The following is a 25,335-nucleotide window of genomic DNA, read 5'->3' on the forward strand; positions in this document are numbered from 1 at the left end:
CTTGGGAAACCGAACACTCACGGCGAATGTAAATGAACCACGTGAAGCACGTGGTTATCGTGTCATCACAACGAAAGCAAACCCCATTAAGCGTTAACGTAGCACTTAGGCTCTTCGATCCAGTGATAGTCATGTATGGCATTCATTCGCTTCACTCCGCCAACAACCGACGTTTACTCCGCGCGAGTTTAAACTTTCGGGAAATGTCGTGAGAAATTTGCTCCTCGTCAAACGGCGCTCGACGGATTTGTGCTCCCTGAACGTTGCGTGCATAAATGACGAACCAATTATGGACGACATGTACACCATCCATCAGCGGGCGAAAACCGATCTGCGAGGAAGCCCGTTTCAGGCGTTATTGGCGCCGCCTCCTATGGCAACGATCGGTGTGTATCGATGGCCTCCGTTCCGTCTCTCCGGCGGGCGGCTAATCGCTACGAGCAGTGAATCAAATTTGACACCTACCGAAGGCGAAGGCGTCGTAACCGGATGTTAATGACTTTTATTGGCGCGCACGGTCCGGCCACAGGAAGCGGAACAATCAACCGTCGGTCGGTCGGAGTAGCGTGTCTCTGTTTGCTCGGGGGGTTGGTTGTTGCCAAGGGCTTTCTGGTTCCTAATTAATATTGACGCAGTGTTGAGCCCGAGCACCGATGTGGCAGGAGGAGAGCATTTGAATATTTCATTAGCCTTCTGTTGCTTCTCAAACCGAGATGAACTGGATTGATTCTAAAGTGTCATGTCGCGGTGTCTCAGATTTCCTCCCCAGGCAGGTCTGCTGCCTCCGGGGCTCACTTCACAGAGCTGTTTGATTGCATGATGGTCGTGTCGTATGTTAATTGAGGTTAAACACTTGTTGAGGAAAGAGAAATGCTCGTAACGTGCCTTTTTGTGTTTTAATTTCAGCGTGCAAATAGTATTTGTTTGAGTCGTGACGTTACATGGTAATTGGCGAAAAATAGATAGCTTTTAAACAGTAGATTATTTCATTGGGTCTAGTGACCTATGTTAAGTTAAAGGTAACGTTTTGTTTCATTTTCATAATGCATCACAATGTACTGATTTAACAAAAACCCAACAAAGAAGAAACAAGCTTGAATATATTCATTTCATTTTATTGTTGTTATGTTTTTTTTTCTACTACATGCCCTGGATGCCATCAGTTGTAGATAATTGAAACTATGTGGTTATGATGATGTCAATGATGACTTTCTTTGTTGCTCAACACAAACCCACCAAAGAAAAAAGAACAAGCTAACATAAAGCATAAAATCCAACCACACCATTAATGAATGGCATTCCATCGGCATAGTTTGCACACGCTTGGGTGCATTTGAGGAAAAAAAAAACGCGTTCTGCAAAAGGCCATGTTAGAGCATACTTCATTAGCGAGGCATGTCACATATTTCATTTCTTGAACAGTATGTTTTGATGAAATCATATTATCAACCGCATGATATTGCATCAACCGCAAGTTTTAATTAGTAACCGCATAATTTTCATCAGCTACAGGATTGTCCGTGTTTTAATATGAGAAAAAAAATCCTTCTTCATCACTGTTCGATGACTTTATCGCTACATTGTGTGTTGTGTTGCACATTATCGATGGAAAACAAATGGCTAAGATTAACCATTCTGCTTTCATACATGGCATGAAAGAATGTTTTAAGCATCACAACACTCTTTTGAGTAATTAAGATGGAAAATGTTGTTGCTTAAATAATTTGTTTTATTTATTTTGGTTTCCTTTCGAGTTTTCCTGTCGATTTGTCGCCGATTACTTGTATTGATCCTTCCTTTATGGATAGTCATTGTCGTAAAGACAATACCCACAACATCGTCATAAGCCCATTACACGGGCACTTTGGCATTGCTAAATTCACAATCACATTGTTGTTCGGTTCTATTCTCCTCCCTACCGGCGTGGGTAGTGTTTGAACCTTTCCACCGTAGGCCCATTTGTCTCGCCGTTTGATGAGTTATGCCGCCGTTAAATAAAATACAAATATCAAAAACCCATTTGGTTCGATATTTATGTGACGCTTTATCATATTTCATCGATTTGGATGAGCTGCGCATTGCTGGTACCATGGTCGTGTGCGTGTCACAATCTCAATTTCTGTTCTTTGTTTTGGCCTGTTTTACTTACTTTTGACCAGATCAACCATGGCGTTCCGATGCATAGAAATATCGTGAAGCGTAAGGGATACTTTATGCGAGCGATAAAGGGATCGTAAATATCACGAGCGAGAACTCCCCGGAGGAATCGAGGATCTTATCGAAGTGCTGAACGAAACAAAGTGGAAGTTATGTCCTTTTAGTTTGTGGAGATGCTAAAGCGAACACTGTGTTCTCTATCTCTTTTAAATAAGGAATAATAGTTTAATCATATTTTCGAAGCTCTAAAAACACGATGAAGTATTAAAGGAAAAAAAACAAGAAAGCACTTTTCATCGTTTACATTCATGGAGGAAAACGAAATCCGTCGAATCAAATGAATGTAGTCCGTTATCGAGGTAATCTTTCTCCCATCCCAACGCAGTCATACAGTTGGATGGCTGAATTATCCTGGCATTAATATTCATTGGGAAGCATTTTGTCCCCCGTTCTTTTGGTTCATGTTGGAATAACCTCTGACTTCGCTTCATACCATGATGGTGCTCTTTTACTGAAAAACATCCTTTTCACAGTGTGTTCTTTGCATAACGAAGCGAATGTAATACTGACGAGGAAGTGTGTTTTTCTATTAGCTGTAGATTTTCAAGTGGGATAGCTGCGGTTTATTTCGGTAGAGAGGCAGATAAAAAAGAGATTACTGAAAGAGTAACAAGTGTTTCATGGTCCAGAACTTTTTTCCATGTTGAAATTGTTCTTCTATGTGAATTAGATCAACATTTTGTTTTTGGTTCATCGCGATAGAAAACGGGATGTTTATTATGTATTCCAGTTTTTACCAGCAAACCCCAAACCGTATCGTGTGTATGTTTTGTGGTAGGAAATCAATGAATTCAGCAGAAGGAAGCGATTCGAAGCGGGAGTGCTTCAGTCCATTCAATCGAAATGGCCAGAACGTGACACCATCTGCAACCGAAGAATTACCAAACCAAACTAGCTTCTGTCGACATTTAGAACCTTTTCCCTGGGAATGATGGCATCATATTGCATCCTTGAAAACGATGGTCAGCTTTTGTGCTTTTAACGAAGCCAATTCGGTTGACCCGTATTCTGGTTTGCCCAAGAGAACGATGGTCTGCTTTCGGAAAAGCATTGCCAAATGTTTATGTTGGCTACTTGAGGAAGTTAAAACGACAATACTGGCTTTAAAAACTGAGCATTTAACTTATGTGGGGTTTATTCTATTTGTTTTTCAAAACAATACACTGACAGAAGAAAGTTTTAGTTTCTCAACAGCACAAAATGCGTTTCGCGATTTGCATAACTTTCGGTGGAAAGAAACCTAAGAAGCACGATTAAAAGTAAACATTCTTGCTGCAAAATGTCAAGAAACGAAACTTGAGAAAGGCGAATTTACAACACCTCCTTTGTGCTCCGATCGCTCGGTTTTCTCCTGTTTATCACTGGGCGACCCTGGTTGTGGGCTCGCGTTAGCGTTGAAAGAAATCTTTAGCTTTTGCATTCCGGCAGCATCATCAGGTTTCGTTCCGCCGCCAAGGGTACGAAGTAGTGGTACGGTTTGGTTTGTACCGAAAAATGCCACACCGAGAAATAAAACAACGCGAACGCGAAAGCTTCGTATCCGTGGGAATTTCGGATGTTTGTTTTACAGCATTCCAACGGATCACGTTTCTCATCCATCAACGTCGGGAGGCTGTGTGTGTGTGTGTGTGTGGCTACTGCAGGATCACGTACCTCCAGCGAACCTTGGGGCGATCCGTGGTGAAACATTACACGCCAAATGTGGGGGGATGTTTTGGTGGATGAATGTTCGCATCACGATGTGCTTTATAATTTAACGGTACAATCTTACGATGGTGCACCAAGCAAGTGTGCCTTTGCTTCCCAATGTTTAGGGTCCGTTGAACATACTCAGCTTTCGTGGTTTAGCTTTTTCTTTTAAATAGAGCCATTTTCTTTATGATATTTATCAGCACTTGCACATGCTGGGTAATATTTACTTCAACCTCTTTTCGGTTCAGACTTTAGGTTTGCTCTTAGTTTTAAATTTGACCCTTTGACCACCCTCAATGCTATACAAAAATGCATTAATACTATCATTGCGGGTCATCCCATATTGTTCCATCTGCAACAACGATAAAACTGCTATCCGTGATGTGGTAAGCAGATATTCTAAAACCCCCCCTTCCAATTTGGTTCGAGCCAGAACGATAACGCGATTGTTTCGCATGCCAAAGCACCACCGAACACGGAGGCCACGACGACCAATCGAAGCCAAGTTTCGAGCCCTTCGGCCTAATTGGAATTCACTTTTCGTTTGCATAATAAATTGGAGAACCACAAACCAAAGAGCATGCCCGAGCGCTTGGCTCGAGTGCTTGACCGGCCCTACGCGGCCCGGCGTGTTCCCCCCTGTTCGGTGAAGGGACGAGTCGGTTCGGCTCGTTAAAATCAGACGAGTGTCCAGGCACACATACACACCGTGTGGGTGTCAAACTAATGGTTCGAAGCTGCCTATATGCACCCGGTCCGGTTCGTCCGTTGGTGTAGGGCCCGAGCATTGGCTCACGAACGGATTGGCAGCGGATGGCGTGCAGTTGGCCCTTTGTTTAATTACGACCGTCCGCAGCGGGTCAAGGAGGGCGAGGGAAAAGGGGCAGTGGCGGCTTATTGATGTGAGCATGCAATCAAATGTGTCTCCTTCTGTTTTTACCATTTACTTCTTTTCTTTTCATGTTATGCTCTCTTTATTTTAACAATGTCTTTTATCTTTTAGAGTTGTTCGAAAAGATATTTCTCTTATATATTTAGGTTAAGGTAATTTTACGGAGGAAGTGTTTAATACGCTCTGGCACCTCCGGGTACGGTTCGTTACATCCATACAAGTTAAATGGCAGAAAAATGGTTAAACTAAAGGAAAGGAAAACGAGATGAAAAAGTACTTAATAAATCTCCACTTACCAGAGGCAGCGCACAGCTGATTTCATGCGGAAACATTGAGAAAAGTTTCGGTTTAAACACGCCGACGTACGTGCTATCAAAAAAGCAAGTTGGAAAACGGGTGAGAAAGCATACCGTGAGCGTGGAAGAATTAAAACCACATAAAGCCCCCGAGAACGCTTTCCAACAGGTAACAGGGTTCAGGAAAAAAAAGTTTTCCCTCCCAACTGTGCAAATTTATTTGGAACCGAGTGCAATAGGATAATTGTAAATGTTGCCACGGAGCTCCTGTTTGGCTTTGTTTTGATTGCTCAACAAGGCATCGGCGTAAGCTCGGCGTGTTTACGTTTCTTGCACTTTGCGCCTCGGGGAAAAAAGGAACTTTGGAAGTTTTGCAAACGTCAGCCAGCAACGAGGCGGAGGAAGCGGTCCGTGTTCAACGCAACCACCGTGCGGTGGTGTTCTTTCATATGAAACCGAAACACGCTGTAGGAAACATGCACAACAACGACCTGCATGTATGGTTAGCGCATAAAGTTGGCCCGCTCTCCCGCGTCGTTGCCCGGTCCGACAATCAGAAGCTGCACTTCTGAGCGAATGCAAGTTTCCGTTCCGGAGGGCTTGAGTTTGAATTCGCGAACGGTACTCACATTAGGTGGCATAAAATATGTGGCCCACGTTGGGGCGCGATTTTCCCTTCTTTTTTTTCCTTTTTTTTCACCCCCTTGGCGGCTTTTACCAGCGTTCGTGTTTCTCGCCTGGGTCGTGGTTGATCGTAAGGGATTTGTGGGGGTTGAGAGGAAAAAAGAAGGAAACGAAACAAGCATAATACCCACACCCCGGTCGGGTGTTGGAAGGCGTGAAAATTGGATTCCCACGCGAGCTGTTAACCCTCATAACCAAATTGGATCGGTCGGGATTCAACTGTGAAAGTCTTTTCCTGGTCGCAACTAGGTGTTGCGCTTATTTTCTTCCACGAAAACTTTTATCAACCACCGCCCTATTTGTGCTTCGTTACGCAAGATGTTTGTGAAGAGGTTTTTTCAAGCGCGTGTGTGAGTGTAGGATGGTGCAAGAGCTTGTTTAATTTTCTCAAACATTTATCTCTTGACTCGAGGCGTTGTCAGCAGTGCAGAGAAAATCCCATCGATGAAACTTATCGTAGTGAAAACCGGTCGTTCTTGATCGAGAACGATCGTCGATCGACGAGAGTTTCGGCATGCCAGTTCCTATTCAGCAGGAAAACCACCTTGATTGGCTGAGGGTTATTCAAACCAATTTCAATGACGCTAGCGAGTGACAAACGAACCAATCGCAAAGCAACGAGAACAGCAACTACATGCAACGACAGTGTGTAGGTTGCCAAATTCCTGATGAGAAAAATCGATTACCACTAACCTGATGGATGGGTTTGATAGAACATAGTGTGTTTTTTAACTACAAGTGAAAAAGAGCGCACTGAACATTGCAAGAAGATTGATTGAAGCACTTCATTAGACGTCCTGGAAGGTGTTTCAAGTTAAATTTTCCATACTCTTTTTGTATTGCAATATTGCACACTAGCTTGACGCCCCGGCGGAGAAGGAATTGAAGAAAGAATTATGGTTTTAACTATTTCTCGAAAGATATGTTTGAATTTAATAGTTACAATAACGACATCTTTAAAATGTTTGATATTTCATCAATTTTCCCGTAATGTATAAACCTTATGGTAACTATGTTGGATACACCTTGACATTTGTTTACATGCTTGTTTTGTTTGTGTTACACTGACTAAAACTGAGTTTAAATTGTAAAATTTAGATGATTTTATAAAAAAAAAAATCAAACAACCTTCAAAAACATCGGCAGTACTTAAACTTAATGTGTGGAAAGTTTCAGAAGCGACGGTTCAGTATTGGTCGAGTTTTTAGTGTACACCATACATAAATAAAAGCTAAAATATGTAGTAGATTATCGCGAAAAAGAAGTTTTTTAGTCAAAAATAGTAGGTAACAACATGTTTATATATATTAGGAATTATTTCAATTGAATTTGAATTTATAGTTTATTATATAATAATATATTTTACATATTATATTTTTTTATTGTGCTTCAAATTAATGAGAAATAGTAAGCTTGAAAGCAACAATAATTCTTCGTATTTATAAACACCAACATTAACGTTCTGAAACCTCACGTATACCACTTTTCCCGGTGACCACAACAGCTTGTTTATCGTTGTGGCATTTCCTTTACACCATCTTATTTCCTGCTCGTCGAAGGTTTTCCCCGAGTGTAAACAAAGCGTTGCGGTCACTCCCACGCAGTCCACCCCAAGGTTTTGCGGGTTTGCCTTGATACCGCAGGCGAGTTAGTTCCAGCCGAGCGTTACTGTATGGAAGAATTAGTTTCAATAGCTTTCGGGTGTTTATCGAAGAAATCGTGGCCCGTTCATTCGTCTTCCGGTCTTCGAGGCGGGTGGCCGAAAGTGAAGCTTATTGCACAGCAACACATGCTTGCAGCCGATGGATTGAGCACTCCATCACGTTTGATAATATGCTAAATCCTATCGTGACGGCTATTTAATTTCAAACTTATTATTTAACTTTCCGGGCAATCCTTCGGTTGGCGGAAAAGTTGAATCCAAATCCTGAAGACAAAGTCACGCGTAGCAAAACGTAAATGATTGATGACCTGAAAAGCGATTTAACCGGTCGGTACGCAGAGTTAAATTTCCCTTTTTTTCGCTATACACTCACATTCTTCCATACTTCGGATGAAGGAAAAGCATATTCCTATTTGGCTTGTAGTAACATGTGTCAACGTGTCGAACAAAAGTTCGGCAAGGGTTCAGGCAAAAGGCTCACCGAGGGATTTTCCCGTCCCGAGGCTTGAAGTTTGAAGTATTTCGTCCCAGTATCGGGCGGGCGCATAAATCATGCTGTCGCCATGTGACAGCATCCTCCGCCGGCCGTGAAAAGTCGACGCAGGGAATCAGAATTGATCAAGCAATGCGTTGACGGCATGTTGATGACACACGTGCGATAGAGGAAATAATTTCCATGGAGGCGTTACATGAACTCGGTTATGAAAGCGCCGATAAGCCACTGGAAAGGGGCCTTTTCGGGAAACAGTAGATAAGATCACTAGGAGTCTTGTGGGATTTGTGCGTTTACCATGAAGTTGTCGTGGTAGAAGATATAGGTCAGAAAATCGAAGATTTTCCAAACAGAAATATCTTTATTCCAACGAGACTGTAGGATGGAAAAAGGTAGGAAATATCTTATATATATCAGAAAAAACTGTTTTCAATAATAATAATTGATCCCGAACAACTACCTGGCAATTTTATTAATTTTTAATTCTCCAACTCCTCAATTTTAATTTTATCTGCATTTACAAACATCGACCATTTACACATAATTTGTTAATTTTAGACAAATGTATTCTAACTTTTGAAGCTATATCTCCAACACTTGGCGCAAGAATTATATGGTTTCAATCACCCGGATGCCACAGATTTCAATTGCAAGGAGCAGAATGACTTCCTTTTCATCGAACGTTCTTCATGAATCTTCAAAGATAAGACTATTTGCGAAACAAAAGCGCATGTTTGCTGGCTAATCATGCTCGCGAAGAAAGTGCCAGTGGCCTTGCCTGTCGTCGGAGTGACCTCTCGAAACAATGTCAATATATTATTCATGCCTGTCTAATCATAATGCGAAAATGCGCAAAGTATGCTCTTTCTTTCCGAAGCCAAATGAAGATAATACGCGCGACGGATCCTGCCCGAAAGTGGAAGTTGCGAAAAAGCTCGGGTTGTCTATCAAACCGGCATTCGGGCCGATTGACGTGCCGGAAGCCAGACGTGCTCGAGCTCGGGAGGCAAGATTATCGAGTGCCTGGCAACATCCTTGAAGACGTTTTTCCACTCCCAGCTTTCGGTAGCTAGTGCTCGGCTCACTGCGACGGCGCTCCGTCGGCGAAATGATGAATGGTTATTGGCAAATGTGTCACCACCATGTTCCAAGATCGATTACCCGCCGGCTCCCACCGCACCAATCCCCGGGCCGGGGCGCATCCATGGGGTGCGATTCTGGCTGTCACAATATTTAGTTCGCGATGCTATAATATGAATTCGTCACCGAAATTGCGCACATCAGCCCGCGCGAAGGCTTACGTCAAGGTTCCACGGTAGCTTCGGCGCCTACTTCGGTGGAAACGATGTGAACTCGCTACGATGCAGTGTGATTAATGGTTTCGACGGGCGGATAGCAATGTCAGCTTTTTTCCAGGTATAGTTCTTCTACCCGTTTGCCTTATGCAACGCACGTCATAGGGATATACAAGTAGGCTAGGGCTTAGAGAGGATTGGTTTTTATACCCCAAACGTCGACAACCGAGTATAGTAAACTCATTAAAACGTTTCCGTGTAATATTGTGGGCGTATCTCCTCCAAAAGATAATTAACAGATTGGTTTGAAACTGAGATAAACAATTTTACCATCGCACAACCCCGTCGTTGTCGTAATTAAAGTCTATTTAGAGCCACGTTCATAGGTGAGTCGAATTTACTACGTAGAACCTAACTTTTAATCGTATTGCAACAGCTTTTCAACCCCGGCTCCCAAGCGATAAATTACTTCTCGCGGCATAGTTTTCCAAAAACGGCATCATTCTCAAATACTCGACCTCACCCCGGGTGTTCGAGTCGAGTCCTCGCATAGCCCCGGGCAGACCATGTGGTGGTTTACCGGTGTAGCACTAGCTTTGTTTACGGAGAAAACACGTCACACCGCTGCAACGCTGGTCAACTGTTTCAAACCTCTTGTTTCCTCGTGCCATGTTATCCGTCGTTGCCGCAACGGTGTGGATATTATTTGCGCTCCTGATTCACCGCACCTGGTGGCCCCTCGGGGACGGATTTATGACCCAAACCTGTTTGGCCGCCCGAGGACTTGGTGGTGTTTGGACGACGAGGGCCACTACAATAAACGCTGGCGGCGCCGGGAGGGCCTTCGCTAGTGTCGGCGGTTTTTTTGTTGTTGCTCGGTTTGATGTTCACCACGATGCTGGTTTAAACTGCGTCAGTTATGCGACATGCTGCATTCGTCCGGTGAGTTTTGTTGCCCCGAACAGTTGACTCAGCAAAGGTGAATGCAGACCGACGAAGGGATGCCCTTACGGATTCGATAATACCTATTCGCTATAAAAGAAGACGAAATCAATTTAAACTCGGTCATCACTAAGGTTTGTGAACTAATTAGTAACAGGAAGATTTACAGTTCTCCTGTACATAATTACTGTCTGATTGAATTGTCAACAATTTAACAGAAATAAAGCAAAATCTTTCAGAGAATATTTTTATTTAATAAACTTGAGTGTAAGTTATGCCGTTTGCTGAAATAATATTGTGTACATATTTAGTCTATCAAACATTATCAAGCTCTGATAATTTTCCGCTGCGTAACAACTCAGATTGCATTACGAACCGCAGAGAATATTTGTTTCAAAACAACAAGTAGCCATCCGGTTATGTTTGTAACTCAGAAACTTTTTTGCAACAAAACTAAAAGTGCTCCAAACGCAAACGTGCCATATTCCACACGTGGAAACAAGCACTCTCAAGCTAACTAACGAGCGAAAATAAGCTCTGCTCATCAAACGTTGAAAAGATGAGTTGAGTTTATTTCCAACAGTCACCAGTTGAAGGATCATCAGGTTTTTCCGCGACCTGTTTTACTCATGCGGCTTAGGAAGGGGGGTTTTTTTTTGTATTTTGCAACAGTTTCTGATAACTTTTCCCGCCGTGTCGGGGTTCAATGGGTTCCTTTGTGGGCCCCGGTGGATGGGAAAACGTTGGACACTGGGTGCACTTCGCACGAGTGGACCCTACCCTTCGTGGTCAATACGGAGTAGGGTTGAACAAAAACAAGCTGCTTGCTGGTGGAGGTGTAAATCACGAGTGTTCACGCCGAGGGCTAACCGAAGTACTAACGAGCAAACTTCTCGACAGCGCTGAATCGAGTGTGTCCGTTCACGGATGGCAGGTTTTTGTTCCGTTTTTCCAGCCAACTTGGAAGAAGGTCACAATACGGTCACAGTATAGTGAGAATTAAACAAAAAAGCTTTCAAAAGCCTCGTTGAAAACTCTATCGGTGAGTGGACTTGCAGAGCATGCTGGAGAAAAACATTTCTCCTCATTAAAACTGTAGATCTCAAAAATGTTGATAATGATTGAGGAGTTGAGGAGGATTGACTCCAACTCATCACTGCAGCGAACTAAATCCATTCGGTTTGTTTAGGTGCAGATGTGAAGATGAATTATGAAATATTGCAATTTTATCACCAGTTTACGGTAGTTGTGCAATTCATTAACTCAAAGAACAATTTTACTTGGATACCTTCCTAGTCGCGATTCACCACGAAAATATAATGAATGTAAATCACGTTCTTAGTAGAGTTAAACTGTTGTTTCAATACCCGACCAACAACAACAGTGCCATTCGAACGTTTAACCCACTGCAGCAGGGTTCCGATTCGAAAGACCGAAAGTCTCCCGAGACCCGACGATGGCCATCCAATGAACTGCGCTTATTTCGAACTTTTGGCACCTGCTCAAAGCGGGGTCTCCGTTGAGGGATTTGACACCATGCGAGTTCCCAACAGGACACAACGCCGGTAGGTTTTGGCACAGTCGACGATGAATACAGGTCCATTTAAGGTCGTTGGAAAATGCGTTCCCTTAAAGCGTTATTTATTGGAACGATTAAAGCTAAGGCAATTCGGTTGAAATCTATGGTATGCCGAAATGATGTCTTTGGGTGTGATTGTAATATTAACTTTAAATGTTTCAACCTAAAGTGTTGCCAGAATTGCCAACGAGGGCTGTACAGTTTTTTTCACTTTCATTCTCTTCTTTTGACTCCAGTCGATACAATTTTCTTTCAGAAATATGTGTGAAACTAGATCCTACATTCTAAGAAATTTGCTACATGAATAATATTCTTCCAGTAGATACGAAAAGCTGGACATGATTGATGCACCTCCTGCCGTCCAAAACAAACAAACGTAGCGGAAATGACCCCTTGCTCAATCACGGTGCCTTCCTGTCCTTCCATTATTCCCGGATGGTTGCAATTACGGGCGTAAGGAATTCACCGTATCGAGTGTGGACGACGGCAGAGACTTTCCAGTCGTCCGGTACCATTCCCTTCCAACGCTCCGTTATGGTAGGCCAGGCTGAAGTCGTCCAGATTTCGGAAGTCCTGATTTTGAAACACATTCGTTTCGGCCGTTTCCAACCAGCCCGCCGGCTGTAACCTCGTCCCGTACGGGACTTTCACTTCTCGAGGGCACGGAGGGAGTAGATTGCAATAACATCTTGTTCCAATTCACTCCCCCTCCCCAACTACCTTTCTACCACATGCCACCACGACCAGCTTCACGGCCAGAGAGGAAGGGGAAGCCACTTGTGAAAGTTGGAACTCCGAAGCAAATGTCGTCCGGTCGAGATTGGGATTTGCTTTTCGCTTGTCCAAACAGGGAAATCAACGGTTCTGTTTTCACCGCACGATATTGTTTTTTGGGGTTTGTTCCTGTTTGTCCGGAGCGTCGACATTGGAGCCGGGGCATAAATTAAGGTTTTCGGTGAACAACAGGATTGGGTTGGGCGGGCAAACAAACGGAGCGGGTCGGAACGGGACCCGCACGCATTTACATTGAATTGAAATTTACTGGAGATCGTTCCGAACATGTTACGGATAGGCAAACAGGATTAGTTTACTTTGAAGCCGTTGCCGACTCGGAACACACTTCGTTATGATAGTTTGGGATGATTACTAAGACTATGTAGTGCAGAGCAATTAGACACGTACGTATCAAAAGGCTTGACGATACGGTTCATCAACGACAGTCAAGGAAATATATACGGATTGTTGGACCCCACGTTTATGGAAATACCTTTTCCCCAAAAAGTCGATCCTCAAACATATCATTCTTCACAGTAAAGCTCAAATCAGACTCTTCCTTCATCAACCGTTTGTTGCGTGAGGCAAGTCTCGGAAGAAATCCATCATCACTGATTGTTACCGGTAACGAGCAAAGGATGCCGACATCTTTGCCCGGTTTCATTAAAAGTACCTCTTCAAAGGGGGCAGTTCTCAGAACAAAAGAAAAGCTTATTAAACGGAGCAGCAAAGATCATTATCATATTTGATCCCTTTTGGCACCTCTTGTGCCAACGCGGGCGATATCTTTTGTCACTTTCGGGTCACCCGTTCCGGGTGGGGGTTTTTCGGGGGTGGAAAATTTCTCTCTCTCCCTGCCATGCCCGGGACAGGGCGCGAGAGAAAGGAAATTAAGCTCACTTTACTGCTCATCTGACCGGCAAATTGGGCGTCTGAAGAGACCGAAGGACGCGCGGCCAAGAACGCCGACAAAAGACGGTCTGGACCAGGAACCCGACGGGCCATTGTATCGAGACTATAAGTAATGTTTCGCCGAAGGGCTGATTCCATTTTCCATAAGCGGAAAAATGGTGCTGTATCAAAGATGGTCTTGAGGAACACAAAGCACGAGCAGGCGTAGGTCTTAATGTGTACGCCATCCAGCCGATACGTAGCTAATGCTCATTGAAGGGGTTTACGGTTCCGTCCAGCAACTTTGTTATGGTTGTTTGAATGATTACTGGACAGAGAGGATCTTCACTCCGTCGACAACCTTATTATCAGACAAATTCTTAGGAGCTCAGACTTCCCGGGAAATGTTAAACACCATCAGAACTATAAATAATCATCAGAATATTGATTGGATTGCTCGATAGGAACTACAAGGAAGAAAAGTATTTGAAACGTGTGAACCTTTGTTTCAACTTATTCGTTTGAAGTGTATTCGCCCTCAGTATGATTTCTTCTTTCAATCGGCTAGTCCACCATCTCGCACGATTTTGATCCACTCTGCGAATATCGTTCCCTTAATAGTAATAAAGAAATTTACGACCCAAGTGGTGCCCGATTCCGCGGCTTTCGCTGACCCTGAGTGGTCGTGATCTAAGCCTTTCGGCGTCAAATTTATTTAAATATCTCCTGGGCCGACAATAAAACGAACCTCCGACCATCGGCCTAACGGGTTTATGCAATGAAATCCACAAAAATAACCTCAAAATCCAGAGTTGAGAACCGAAGCGGTTCACCAGAAGGCCGTGCGATATGCGAGAAAGTATGCGCACTTGTCTATTTATGTGGAGAAATCGTAAAATAAAATACATCGTAACTTCTGCCACAAATTCGTCCATATCGTCGCGAAACTTTTCCCCCAAAAAAAAAGAATGGTCAGAACGGGAACTGACCGGAAAGTTGTCTTTTTATTAACATCCTCTCATCGACATGGCGGTAACGTTAACAAAGCAAACTCCAAGATACCATCACCAACACACTCGTACACACCGTTTGAAGCATTTTGAGGACATCAACGAAAGCACCATTTGCAGCGGCGAAAACGGAGTTTAAATCGGCTCCCCAAAAAGCATTGCGGCAATTTTCTCCGCGCAAAGCCATTAATTTTCATTTGAACCATACGCATTGTCATCATGACGCCACTTTGCGCTTAGCCGCTGCTTCCCCGCCACTATCACCACTCCGCTTCCGGTTCGAACATTCCGGGGGCATTGAGAAAGTTTGGCTCCCATTTGATGTGTCTTTTATATGTGCCTGTGCGTGTGTGTGTGTGTGTGTTTCTACCCGGCTTTTCGCTCGATTTGCTTTCGAATCAATTTCAATTAGGCTACAAAATATATTGTGGCACATTTTACCGTTCAACAACTCGTCCAGGTTGAGCGTGAGAAATGGCCCGCGGGGGTGTGGGTTTCCGTTTCGTCGTTGGACATTCGCGTGGACATTATGCTTTTGTTTCCGACCCTTCACAGTGGTGGGAGTTCCATGAAACATGTACAACATTCCAAAACTGTTGCATGTTAGGTTTTATTTACAAACAAATCACTTTAGTGACGTTCGGTAGCTTTATGTTTCTCATACATGGTTGACTTGCATGTGGTTTTAGTTACCCGATGCAAGGTTTGTAATTGATAATATTTTGATTATTGAAAATTAATTTTAATTGGTTTGCTGAAAAAAAAATACGAATTGTTATTTTTGCTCAAAAAGAAATTAACCCCCAAACGTGTTGAAAATGATAATATAACAACAGAGAGTTTCACTCACGTCGGTCAAATCCTTATCAATCTAAAAGAGATCCTATCTCTCTCTCTCTCTCTTTGGGTCCTTTTTGTGACATTTTGGCAAAGGCTTGCTTGGATGAGAGCCGCTCTGTTTATGCAATATCTCACGCTAGCTACAGTTGGCACAGCTTGAACGAACGTTCCCAGTCTCTGGAACCAGGACTTACATTTCCGATTTCGTCCTCGCGTTATGAACAGGATTACGTTACGGCTGCGCAACGACGTTCCCCCCATCAGAAGGGGACGCACACCGGTGCGGAGATGTTGACGGCCGATCGGCGGCTAATGGCGGCTGAACGCATCGAACGCACGCACTTGCCGTATACGCTAGGCGACTCACAACGGCCGCTGCTTCTCAGTAGCAACCGAGAATCGACCCATGTTGGTACGAGTGCGCGAGATTTGCCGGTAGCAGCGAGCAAACGAGTTTTTCACACGCGAGTGAACTTGAAACTGACCATTGTTGTTGGTAGTGTAAGGAGTGATTTTGTTTATCAAGATTGTTTTAAAAACAAATGAACAAACGACAAGTGAACCGAGACAAAGGATAGCATGCTTGGGATGCGATAGTTGGTGAGGAAATAAAAACAGTTCTATGATCGTTATGTATAAAATATTAAGAAGCTGAATAATGGCATAGAGAGTGTTAATTGTGAAGGGAAAAAGCACGTCCAATCCATGTGTTCTAACCGAATTTCTTATTCCATGTGTCCACTGATCGATCTTTGTGTGTGAATCTTGCAAATAAACACCTTTAAAACGAAATGAAAGTAACGCGGAAACGGCAGTAAAGCTTCCAATAGGGTGAAAAATTGCCCCATAATGGTGGAAATTGGCGGAGTATCACTTTCATCGGAGCGTTGAACCAGCTTTTCCCACGCGATCGGGTTTGTGTGCGCCATAACAAATTACGCTATTCGGTTTCAGTCCGGCCGAAACATACCTCCGGAGGTGAAATATGAGTGATAAATGAATACCAATTTCGCTGAAAAGGAAGTTTGAACAATGCCAGCGATGTTTGAATGAAAGAAGGAGGGTAAGCTGAGCCATTGGAATATTTACAAATTGTTCTTAAGAAGGTGCCGGTGAGAAATTGTTAAGCATCGTTGAAGGTGTAAAAGAATGCATAGTAAAGTGTCAGAAAAAAGCCGATGAATATTTCCTGTTCCAAAGCAACTACAAGAATGCCTATCAAAAATCAAGCGTCACTGTAAGCATATAATAAAGTGTTCCGAGGTGAATTGTAAACCGTCTGGATAAAAACTTCCAAAACTAAGTTGAAAATATTTCGCCCGAGTGGGGTTTACTGTTTCAGGCCATTCCGAAAAGAAGGTGGAAAAGGCCCTTTCTACGAATCTGAAAAGTGTAAAAAAGTACAGGAACGTAAGTGCTCTCGCAGAATTCAGCTCTCGAACGGACGATCCGTTTACGGTGGGCGACCCCACCGTCCCATCCCGCTGACCTCGTGGGAGGAGGTGTTTTCTGAATGTGACCTTTCACAGCGGGAGATTCGTTTACAGATGGCCGAGCCTACGATAACATCTGCTTTCTGTTCGGCTGGACCGAGTTGGTAGCGCACGTAATAACGAAGGTTAGTGGTGGTAATGGTTTTTCTTTGAAATTAATTTTTTAATCCCGGTTCAGGACAGCTTGGGACGACTTTTTGCATTATTGAAACTGAAAATACAGGCACTTCTGTTACATTATTTGTCCTACTTTATTATATTAAGTAAGGTTACATACTTCGAGGGATTGGTTTGGTATGTTTGGGTCAAGCTATATTATATAATATCGGTTAGTGAGACGATAGGGCCTCCGGGCAACCCGAAAACTAAACAAAACAGCTTCGAACGATATCGGATGTACGAAAAAGAAAAGCATCACATCTGCCAGCTCCTGAGGGTATGAATTTTCCAAGGTTTGCATTTGACATGCTGTGGGTTTTTCTTTCAATGAATCTACCCAAGATTTGTTCACTAGCCCACGCCTGGCTCCTCGAGGCATGATATCCAATCTTTTCCACAGGTCCTTATCGGAAAGCGGACGACACGGGTTTTTTTTCCCAGTCAACAAATATGATTTGGAACCGCCCATGGTGAGTTTACAAATCATCCCTAGCCAGTTTGAGTGCTGCGTGGTTGTGTTTATCATTAAGCAGAAAATAACAATTTAATCGAATGGTTTATACCAACATAAAAGGAAAGAAATGAATATTATCGTTTTTCAAGTTTTCAAAGAAAACGCAAACACCTTCCCGACATCTGGAGGATGCTTTTTATGCTTCAATTATTAGTTCAACACCGCCGGGCGTGAACCTCAAGAAGTTCGCGTCTCGGGAAAAACTTTTGTCAAGGACTTTCACGCTCGCTGCAAACCGAGGAGTCGACCATCTGCTGTGGCCCTGCGGAGCGCCCGGAAAACTGCGAACGAAAGCCCTGTAAAACCGTCATAATTCTTTCGCCCTGTTTCTTTCTTTCCCCTCTCGTTGACTTCTTGCAAAAGCATGCCACTCGGGCGAAGTATGGCAATGCTATAAATTCGGTCAAAAGTTCACCCCCGAAGGGGAAGATAATGTGCATGGGGAGGTTCCGGTATGCGGTATGGCCGAGGAGACGGGAACGATCGGGCCGAAAACGAGCCCAGAAAAATAAACCGACAACCAACCGACGAGTGTTTGCCTCCGAATGTAAATGTGTCAATAGAATTGCTCTATATTTTTGTGTACCGTAATGGCACTCCCTGCAATACAATGTCATTGGCCTAACGTCACTTGTCAACTCCGGGTTCTCTCCATCTCGGTGCTTCTGAATCTTTTTATATTGGCATCGTTTATTTTTTAACCTCCAGGAATTCCAAAAACCCTTCCCACTATGTGCTGGTATTTTTGGAGAAATTTTCCTTCAAGCACATCAATATCTGAGATTCCTCCGGCGGTGGTCTTCCCCTCTGCTGCTCCGTTTGAAGTGTCCTTGAAGCCGGAAAAAAGCCTGATCCTCCCCTCGAAAGGGATAAACGAAGAAAAGATTCGTGGAAGATAACAGCACGGGAAGAAACACACTTCGTGCGGGTCGATTTTTCTTCCACTCTCGGTCTCGATGCCGGGGACGGAGCTTTTCCCAAGTCGCTGGCAACGATTCAAGAGCTAACGAAATTCCGAAAGTGTGAATAGAGAAGCCCCCGTAGCGTAGGACGTATGTGAAAGGAAACACGCCGAGAAGAATGTCGGCGCGAAAGCAGAGCAGAATATTTTCTTCGAACTTTCGCGCCAAGCCACAGTAACGCCGGTTCGGTTTTCGGTTGCGGAAAACTTTTTGCACCTGAGAGTAGGAAATAAAGACCCTGGTCAGAGCGCGTTGTGGAGACATGCTTGGTTGGAAATTCTTCCATCTACGGTGTTTATGCCCAACCACACCAAAGTACCACACACACACCCATGCGGTTGGGTTTGATATAAGGAGGAATCTCGGTCGCTTCGAAGGCATCCGTGGAATGGTTGACCCAGCTGACTTAGTTCTCGCTCTCCTCGGAATCTCGGTCTGCAGCTGGAAGAATTTACGATCGAGACGTGTCTGGCTGAGATCGATCTGGCCGAATCCTTTGGGAGTTGTCTCAGAAGTAAAAGATGAAAAAAGCTCTACTTCTCTTTCTCCCATTCCCAATGCTTGGAGTAGCGCCGTCTAGTTCATTTTACAAAACGTCAGTTACTCTTTCCACCGGGAGAGAACTGGGAATTCGTAGTCGCTCGACATGAATGTGTAATTGAAAGTTAAGGAGGTTAGTCGTTTCGTTTATGCTCTCGGTGCGGCAAAGGGGATAAGGGAGGGCAGTGTGGGATAATTTATGGAGCAAGTTTCAAACGTTATTCAATTTGTACTATTTATCACCAGTTTTTGTATTTTGTGCAAAGTATGCCGTGTGCATGAAACTAAAACACCGTTTCCCATTTGAGTTATTGTTCGTAAAGAATTGATCAATACCTTCATGAAAAGGAATTCCTGTAAGTGAATGTAAAATTTACTTCATCAACATTACTACCCGATACCGTTTTGAACAGAGCCAGTTAAAAAATCGATATTTTTCCCTTTTCCCAGCCGCTCGCAGTCGATTGAATTATCGAAGCGGTAAATCAATTTAAATTTTCCAGTAAGTGAAATCACTCGTTCACACACACACACATACACTCCTGCTGGCTTCCTAGTAGAGCTAATGTTAGCAGAAAATTCGATTACCCGAATCGCCCGGCATGCCAGCAGCGCCCAATCATACCGAACCGATGCCCGCTGGGCGAAAGTATAGGAGCAAAATGCAAAATGATTCAAATGTGCTACAAAAAAATACACACACACACACACACACAAAGTGCTCGAAGGCATCGACGGCAATTTCACTTCACTCATACTTTAAACCATTTTGGCAGATATATTTGAAAAATACAAGCTTCATTTATTTTTTGTTGGTCCTTCTAAAACCAGCTGTTCTTCGCATCGGGCGTAGAGTGTGCATGAATCGTTCACGTTCAATGCCATGCAGGTTGTTCGGATGATTCGTTACCCGCGTTCTGATGGGGCGAATATGTCTGTCAATTTTGAAAATTGCCCACCAGCAGATCGGCAAATTCAATCAAAATCTGCAAATGAACTCAATTTTCATTAGCCACGCTGTGTCATCCGATTTTTTTTTTGTTCCGTAATTTCGTTTCGTTACTCGTGAAAAGAGCTATCCATAGTAGATGGTAATTGAGGTGTATTTTTAGATCGCGGAAAAGGTAATCAATGTGTAAAAATGTATTTGAGATTATCTAACAGTCACAACAAAAAAAAAAAAAAAAAAGACAGCTTACAAACATAGTTCGACCCAAATATGATTAATTAATAAGCTAATATACGAAAAATGAGATTATAAGGAGGGGCCTTTTTTAATCGCTAAGCGATGTGCAAAATTTTTGAGCGGATTACCCACAATAGCAACACATGTGATTGATCTGATTTCGTCACAATGGGACTAGTTTTTTACTTTTTGTCCATCTTTGGAATCTCTCGTGGAAAGAAAAAGTTCCAGCTATTCCACCAAAGAACTGAAACGGGTACATAAATTTGATGTGGATAATTTTAGCCATAACGTCTGATTGTTATTCTTCGCATGTCACTATCGAACCATTGATTAATATTTCTTAGCTACAATATTAGAGGACTTATTGAATAAAGCCAAAGTAGAACAATAAGAACGCAACGACATGGAACAAATAGTTCCTTAGACGAGCAATAAAACAAGGTGGTGACCTTTCGCTGATAGTTTTCGCTTGGAATTGGTATGATTGCCATAAAAATGTCACCAAAATAGCTGCATTAATATGGTTGAGGCCTTTACGACCGCATAAAATATGTCGAACAGCAATAACACGGTTGGTGACATTGAAAACGATCGTTCCTCACGCACGTTGTGAAAGTAGTAACGAAAGAAAAATGATCTTTCCTTCAACGATTTAAGTTGGTTGAACAAGATGTCCTTAAGTATCAAATTTAACCCTCCTCAGGACGTTATGATACAGAAAACTTATTATTACTTCGCTTTATTATTTTTGTCTGCACAGCCTTCTTTTCGGTTGCTACTGACAAAGTTCATTTCCATCGGTCCAAGGTCGCTTTCATTTTCCATCGTTGATTAGTTCCAGTGACACAAATGGTGATAAATCCCGTATGGATGTGAATGCGGGGGAAAACTTTTCCGATTGAATGTTTCACAGAATAACTAATGATATGCCTACGCTATGGAAAGTTGGATGTGAAAGCGTTTAATAAAAGTCGGTCAATGAGTTTCACTTACGTCAAACATCCGATCGTCATGAAGAAAATACGGAATAGAAGGTTGAATCCAAAGATATACACCTATTTCGAATTAGAACAAATCTTCGTAACATGAAACGACACGTTTATAACCTTTATCTCACATTAAAGTATATTCCAAAAAGGAATGCGTGTAAAACAGGATTTCAAGCCTCCCGGAAGCAACGAAATAAAAGATAAAAAATCCTATCCCCCCGGGAAACAAACCCGGTGAAAGGTGCAAGATAAGTGGAGAAAAACTTTTGACGGAGCTGTACGAAACCGCATCTTTATGCGAACCCCGATGGACTTCCGAGTGGGCCGTGTTGGGCAGCAGATGGAGCTGTTAATCAAGAAAGATGACAGCGTCAATTGTTCGCAATTGACGTGCCGGTGATGGGAAAGTAACCAGCCTTCATTAGGTGTGAAGGTTCCTTATGTTAGAACGAAATAAACGAGCGAAGAGATTAGGCCTAATTCGCTGTAGCTGAAGCGTTTTGTTCCGGAGGGAGAAGTGGCTTGAGTAATGTGCCTAATTGAAAGTGACTGTTAACAAACTGGTTGTTCTTGTTCCTTGTTCGGGACCGTTCTGTTTGCCCGAGCTTGAGCGATGGATCGGAATGTTGGTTCATAAGTAGTCGTTTAGTTGTTTTATTCAAAATAAAATGCTATTTATAATACTAATTCGCTTAGAAACGCTTTGATATTTTCATAGACCGGAAACTTTTTTATTTATTCGACCATAAAATGTTATATGTTTTTGTCATGTTTAGTAGACAACCAAATCTATTTTTGTGACTATTTAAATTAAGTCAATTGTAAGATTAATACACATTCTATTGAGATAATTTTCCAGATTGCTAACCATAATATTCTTTTTGAAACATTCTTCAATCTTTGGGGTTTGAAAATCGATTAACAAGATTGCACCATTTCCTTTCTAAAACGAACCATTACTCATGGGAAGTGAATGATGATAGGTAATTTATAACGGAAAAAATTAAAGGCACGCATCTTCAACTTGTTCCGCTTCGTCGCTGGCACTTTGTCTAACGCTTTTCAAACTTTTCCCTTACCTGCTGCTGGCAGCGGGCCCTCCATGCTTCGTCCTCGACAGGTGAGGAAAATTGGGCTTTCGGTATCGCTGAGCTGAGTGGTACAAAAGAAGCGCCCCCTTTCCGAGCCTTTGTTTGACAATGAATGACTTAATTAGTTTGACGTCGTTGGAAAAACGAAGTTGATGGGAAAATGTTTATGGTAAGGTAGCCAATTTATTGTGGTTATTATGGGTCATTCATCATGGCGAGTAGAGATGGAAAAGGTTTCACGGTGAGCAGTTGTTATGAAGTCATCCAATAATTTGTGAGATCAATCAAATGCCGATGCGTTTGGAGTTTGAAGTTTTGCTCATTTGTGGAGGAATTTAGAAATTTTAAAATATGGCTGAAGATATTATAAAGTGATCAAAATCAATACCGCAGATTTATCTTGAGTTTACAATCGTTTATCTCTTTCTCCTTGCAGGTCGAACCGTGTTATCGAGAAACGATGAATCCACCGTACATGTTTCACATGACCACTTCAATCCTCTTGAGAACACTTATACATGACTGAAGTGGTTCTCAAAGTTATCAGAACACCCTCAAGAGAATTTACTTTTGTCGATGTTTGGCGAATCATCTGGCAATCACTGGACGAATCGCCCGACAAGTAGATAAACCCTCCATTGCGTAGGAAAACACAGTTCAATGATTTGGAGGAGTCGAAGAAAAAGCAGAAAGTTGACGCAGCTTGCAAAATGGTGCACGATTTTCACTATTTTCGAATTTACGAGCGTTGGAAGAGGTACGTTTTCTGCAATCGTGTCTGTTTGTCCTGGATTCATCGCTTAATAAACTGCTTTGTTCATGATTTCGTTTGCAGGCCTAATTACCTCCACCAGCAATAATATGACAACCACCACCAGCAGTTGGTCGCAGAGCCCTACTCCCCACCCAACATCCCCTTCCGGATATGCTCGATTCATCCCTCTATCCACCTCAGTTCCTTCGAGTGAACCGCAGCCACGCTTTGAAGCACTTGTTCATGAGAACTCACAAGGATCGAAAGGGAAAGCGCTTCCTTTAAGCGGGTTGGGAGGGTTCAAAGAAACGATTCCGTCATCCACGCATTTGACAGAAAGCAGTGGTTCGCCAAAGGTTGGCCAGAGTGTTAATAGTAAGGACGCAAAGACGAACTTAAGGCCAACCGATACCAACTCCACCACCTCCAGCAACACCTTTTCCGTGAGGTCGGGTGTCGTCGAAGGAAGTAGTTTTAGTAAAATCACTAGCGCCAATCTAATACTTGCCGACGATGGTAAAGAAGCGTCCGGGTCGAAGATAGGTCCAGGTCAGAAGGTTCCTGCGGGATTCACAACAAGCAGCAGTAGCAGCAGTAGTAGTAGTAAAACTAACGTCAAAACCAACCCTCGGGCGAGTGCTCCGTCCGAGGCCGAGCCCAGTGGCAACATGAACCGCCTCGACACGGGGGACGCCCTGGTTTCCGAGGGCAACGTCAGCAAAATGTACTTCGAAACCGACAACCACACGAGGATCGCGTCGCAGGTCGGCTCGATAGCGGTGCTCCCGTGTGCGGTCCGGAACATCGGCGAGGGAGTGGTAAGTAGGCCTTCGTCCCCTCTGCCGCCAGAGGGGAAGCTTCATTGATCCGATGTAGCCAATTTATGAGAACCATTCTCGCCCCGCAGGTGTCGTGGATTAGGCGGAAAGATTATCACCTACTAACGATAGGGTACACCACCTACAGTAGTGACGAGCGGTTCAATATCATCCACTCGGAAGATACGGAGGTAAGTGGATTCATCACCGTTACATCAAAGAACGCGACACGCGTGACTTTTAAAGCGATGAACCACCATGCGCCTCCATCGTGAGCATAAATGACTGGGCGCCTCCATCAGCAATGGTTGGGAGAAGTAAATCATTTGAAAATTCACTTTCGGAAGTTAAAAATAGTCTTAAAGATGTACCATGATATTGCGCCGAAAGTAATTCATATCGCTCGGTTTTCAAAAATAAAGAGTAAACGTCATAAGACTCATTTTTTGAATACTTTTTCTATCTTTCAGGAATGGCCTCTGCAGATAAAATACGTGCAACTGCGAGATGCCGGCCTCTACGAGTGTCAGGTGTCGACGCATCCACCGACGTCGATCTTCGTCAAGCTGGACGTCGTGGGTGAGTAATTAACACTAACTTTCCCAATCCACTTTAAAGTTAATGAACTAACGAAAACGGTTGCCCGCTTTGTATCACTTCGTCAATCACAGAAGCGAAAGCGGAAATTTTCGGTCCCTCGGAAAAGTATCTGAAGCCGGGATCGATGCTGAGACTGACGTGTCGAGTCGTGCAGAGCAATGAACCACCGTTGTACATATTTTGGTACCACAACAGTCGCATGATCAACTACGACACGCACCGGGGCGTCAATGTGTCGACGGAGGCGGGTAAGCAGAGGCTTTTCACCAGGGTCTATCAACTCTGTTTCACTCGTTATCATTCCATGATTTCGAAGTTACATTATCCTTACATTTAATGGCCGAATGGAAAACTGTTACAGTTGCTCCAATTTTGCACAAAAGCGTCCTATAAAAGTCCCATTTGTTCGGGGAGCTTCAGCAGAGTAAATGCGAGTGAATGCTGCTGCTCCTGTTCGAGCGATTACAGGACACATGGATGCATAATACCACCATTTGCATATTTAAATGATTATTCAACCCGTTTTTACATCCTTCTGTTCTCCGTTCTCTCAGATAATCGTTACTCGGAGCTCGTCATAACACACACCAACACGCTGAATTCCGGAAACTACTCATGCGTGTCGAACAATGCCGTCGCTGCATCGACGCTGGTGCACATCCTGAATGGTGAGTAAAACGTCATGCATGTGGGTGGATGACGATTTTTTTCCGTCCCTTCGGCCGATGCGAAAGGTTATTGATTTGTTTTTTTTTCCAATGCCATTATTAGGCGAAAACCCTGCGGCGATGCAACATGGCGATCACGGCAACGCAGTTCTTACGGCGTCGCATATGCATTTATCGCTTATAGTTGTGACATATCAGGTGATCCGTTTTATTTCGACCATTTTCTCGTAGAGTTCTGATTAGAGCTCCAAAACAGAAAGATACTATATGTAAAAAGTCAAACTTATTTT

At 43.3% G+C, this 25,335-nt stretch overlaps 1 protein-coding gene across 1 annotated transcript; it reads left to right on the forward strand.

Moving 5' to 3' along the window:
* The first annotated feature begins 289 nt into the window (after positions 1 to 289).
* On the forward strand, positions 290 to 25,276 carry LOC131267754 (uncharacterized). Its single transcript, XM_058270705.1, has 7 exons — positions 290 to 386; positions 23,041 to 23,777; positions 23,867 to 23,968; positions 24,248 to 24,356; positions 24,449 to 24,625; positions 24,932 to 25,045; positions 25,149 to 25,276. The coding sequence occupies exons 1-7, from the start codon at positions 290 to 292 to the stop codon at positions 25,274 to 25,276; spliced, it is 1,464 nt and encodes a 487-aa protein (XP_058126688.1).
* Positions 25,277 to 25,335: the final 59 nt, after the last annotated feature.

Source organism: Anopheles coustani, chromosome 2 (genome assembly GCF_943734705.1).
Source record: "Anopheles coustani chromosome 2, idAnoCousDA_361_x.2, whole genome shotgun sequence".
Lineage (NCBI taxonomy): Eukaryota > Metazoa > Arthropoda > Insecta > Diptera > Culicidae > Anopheles > Anopheles coustani.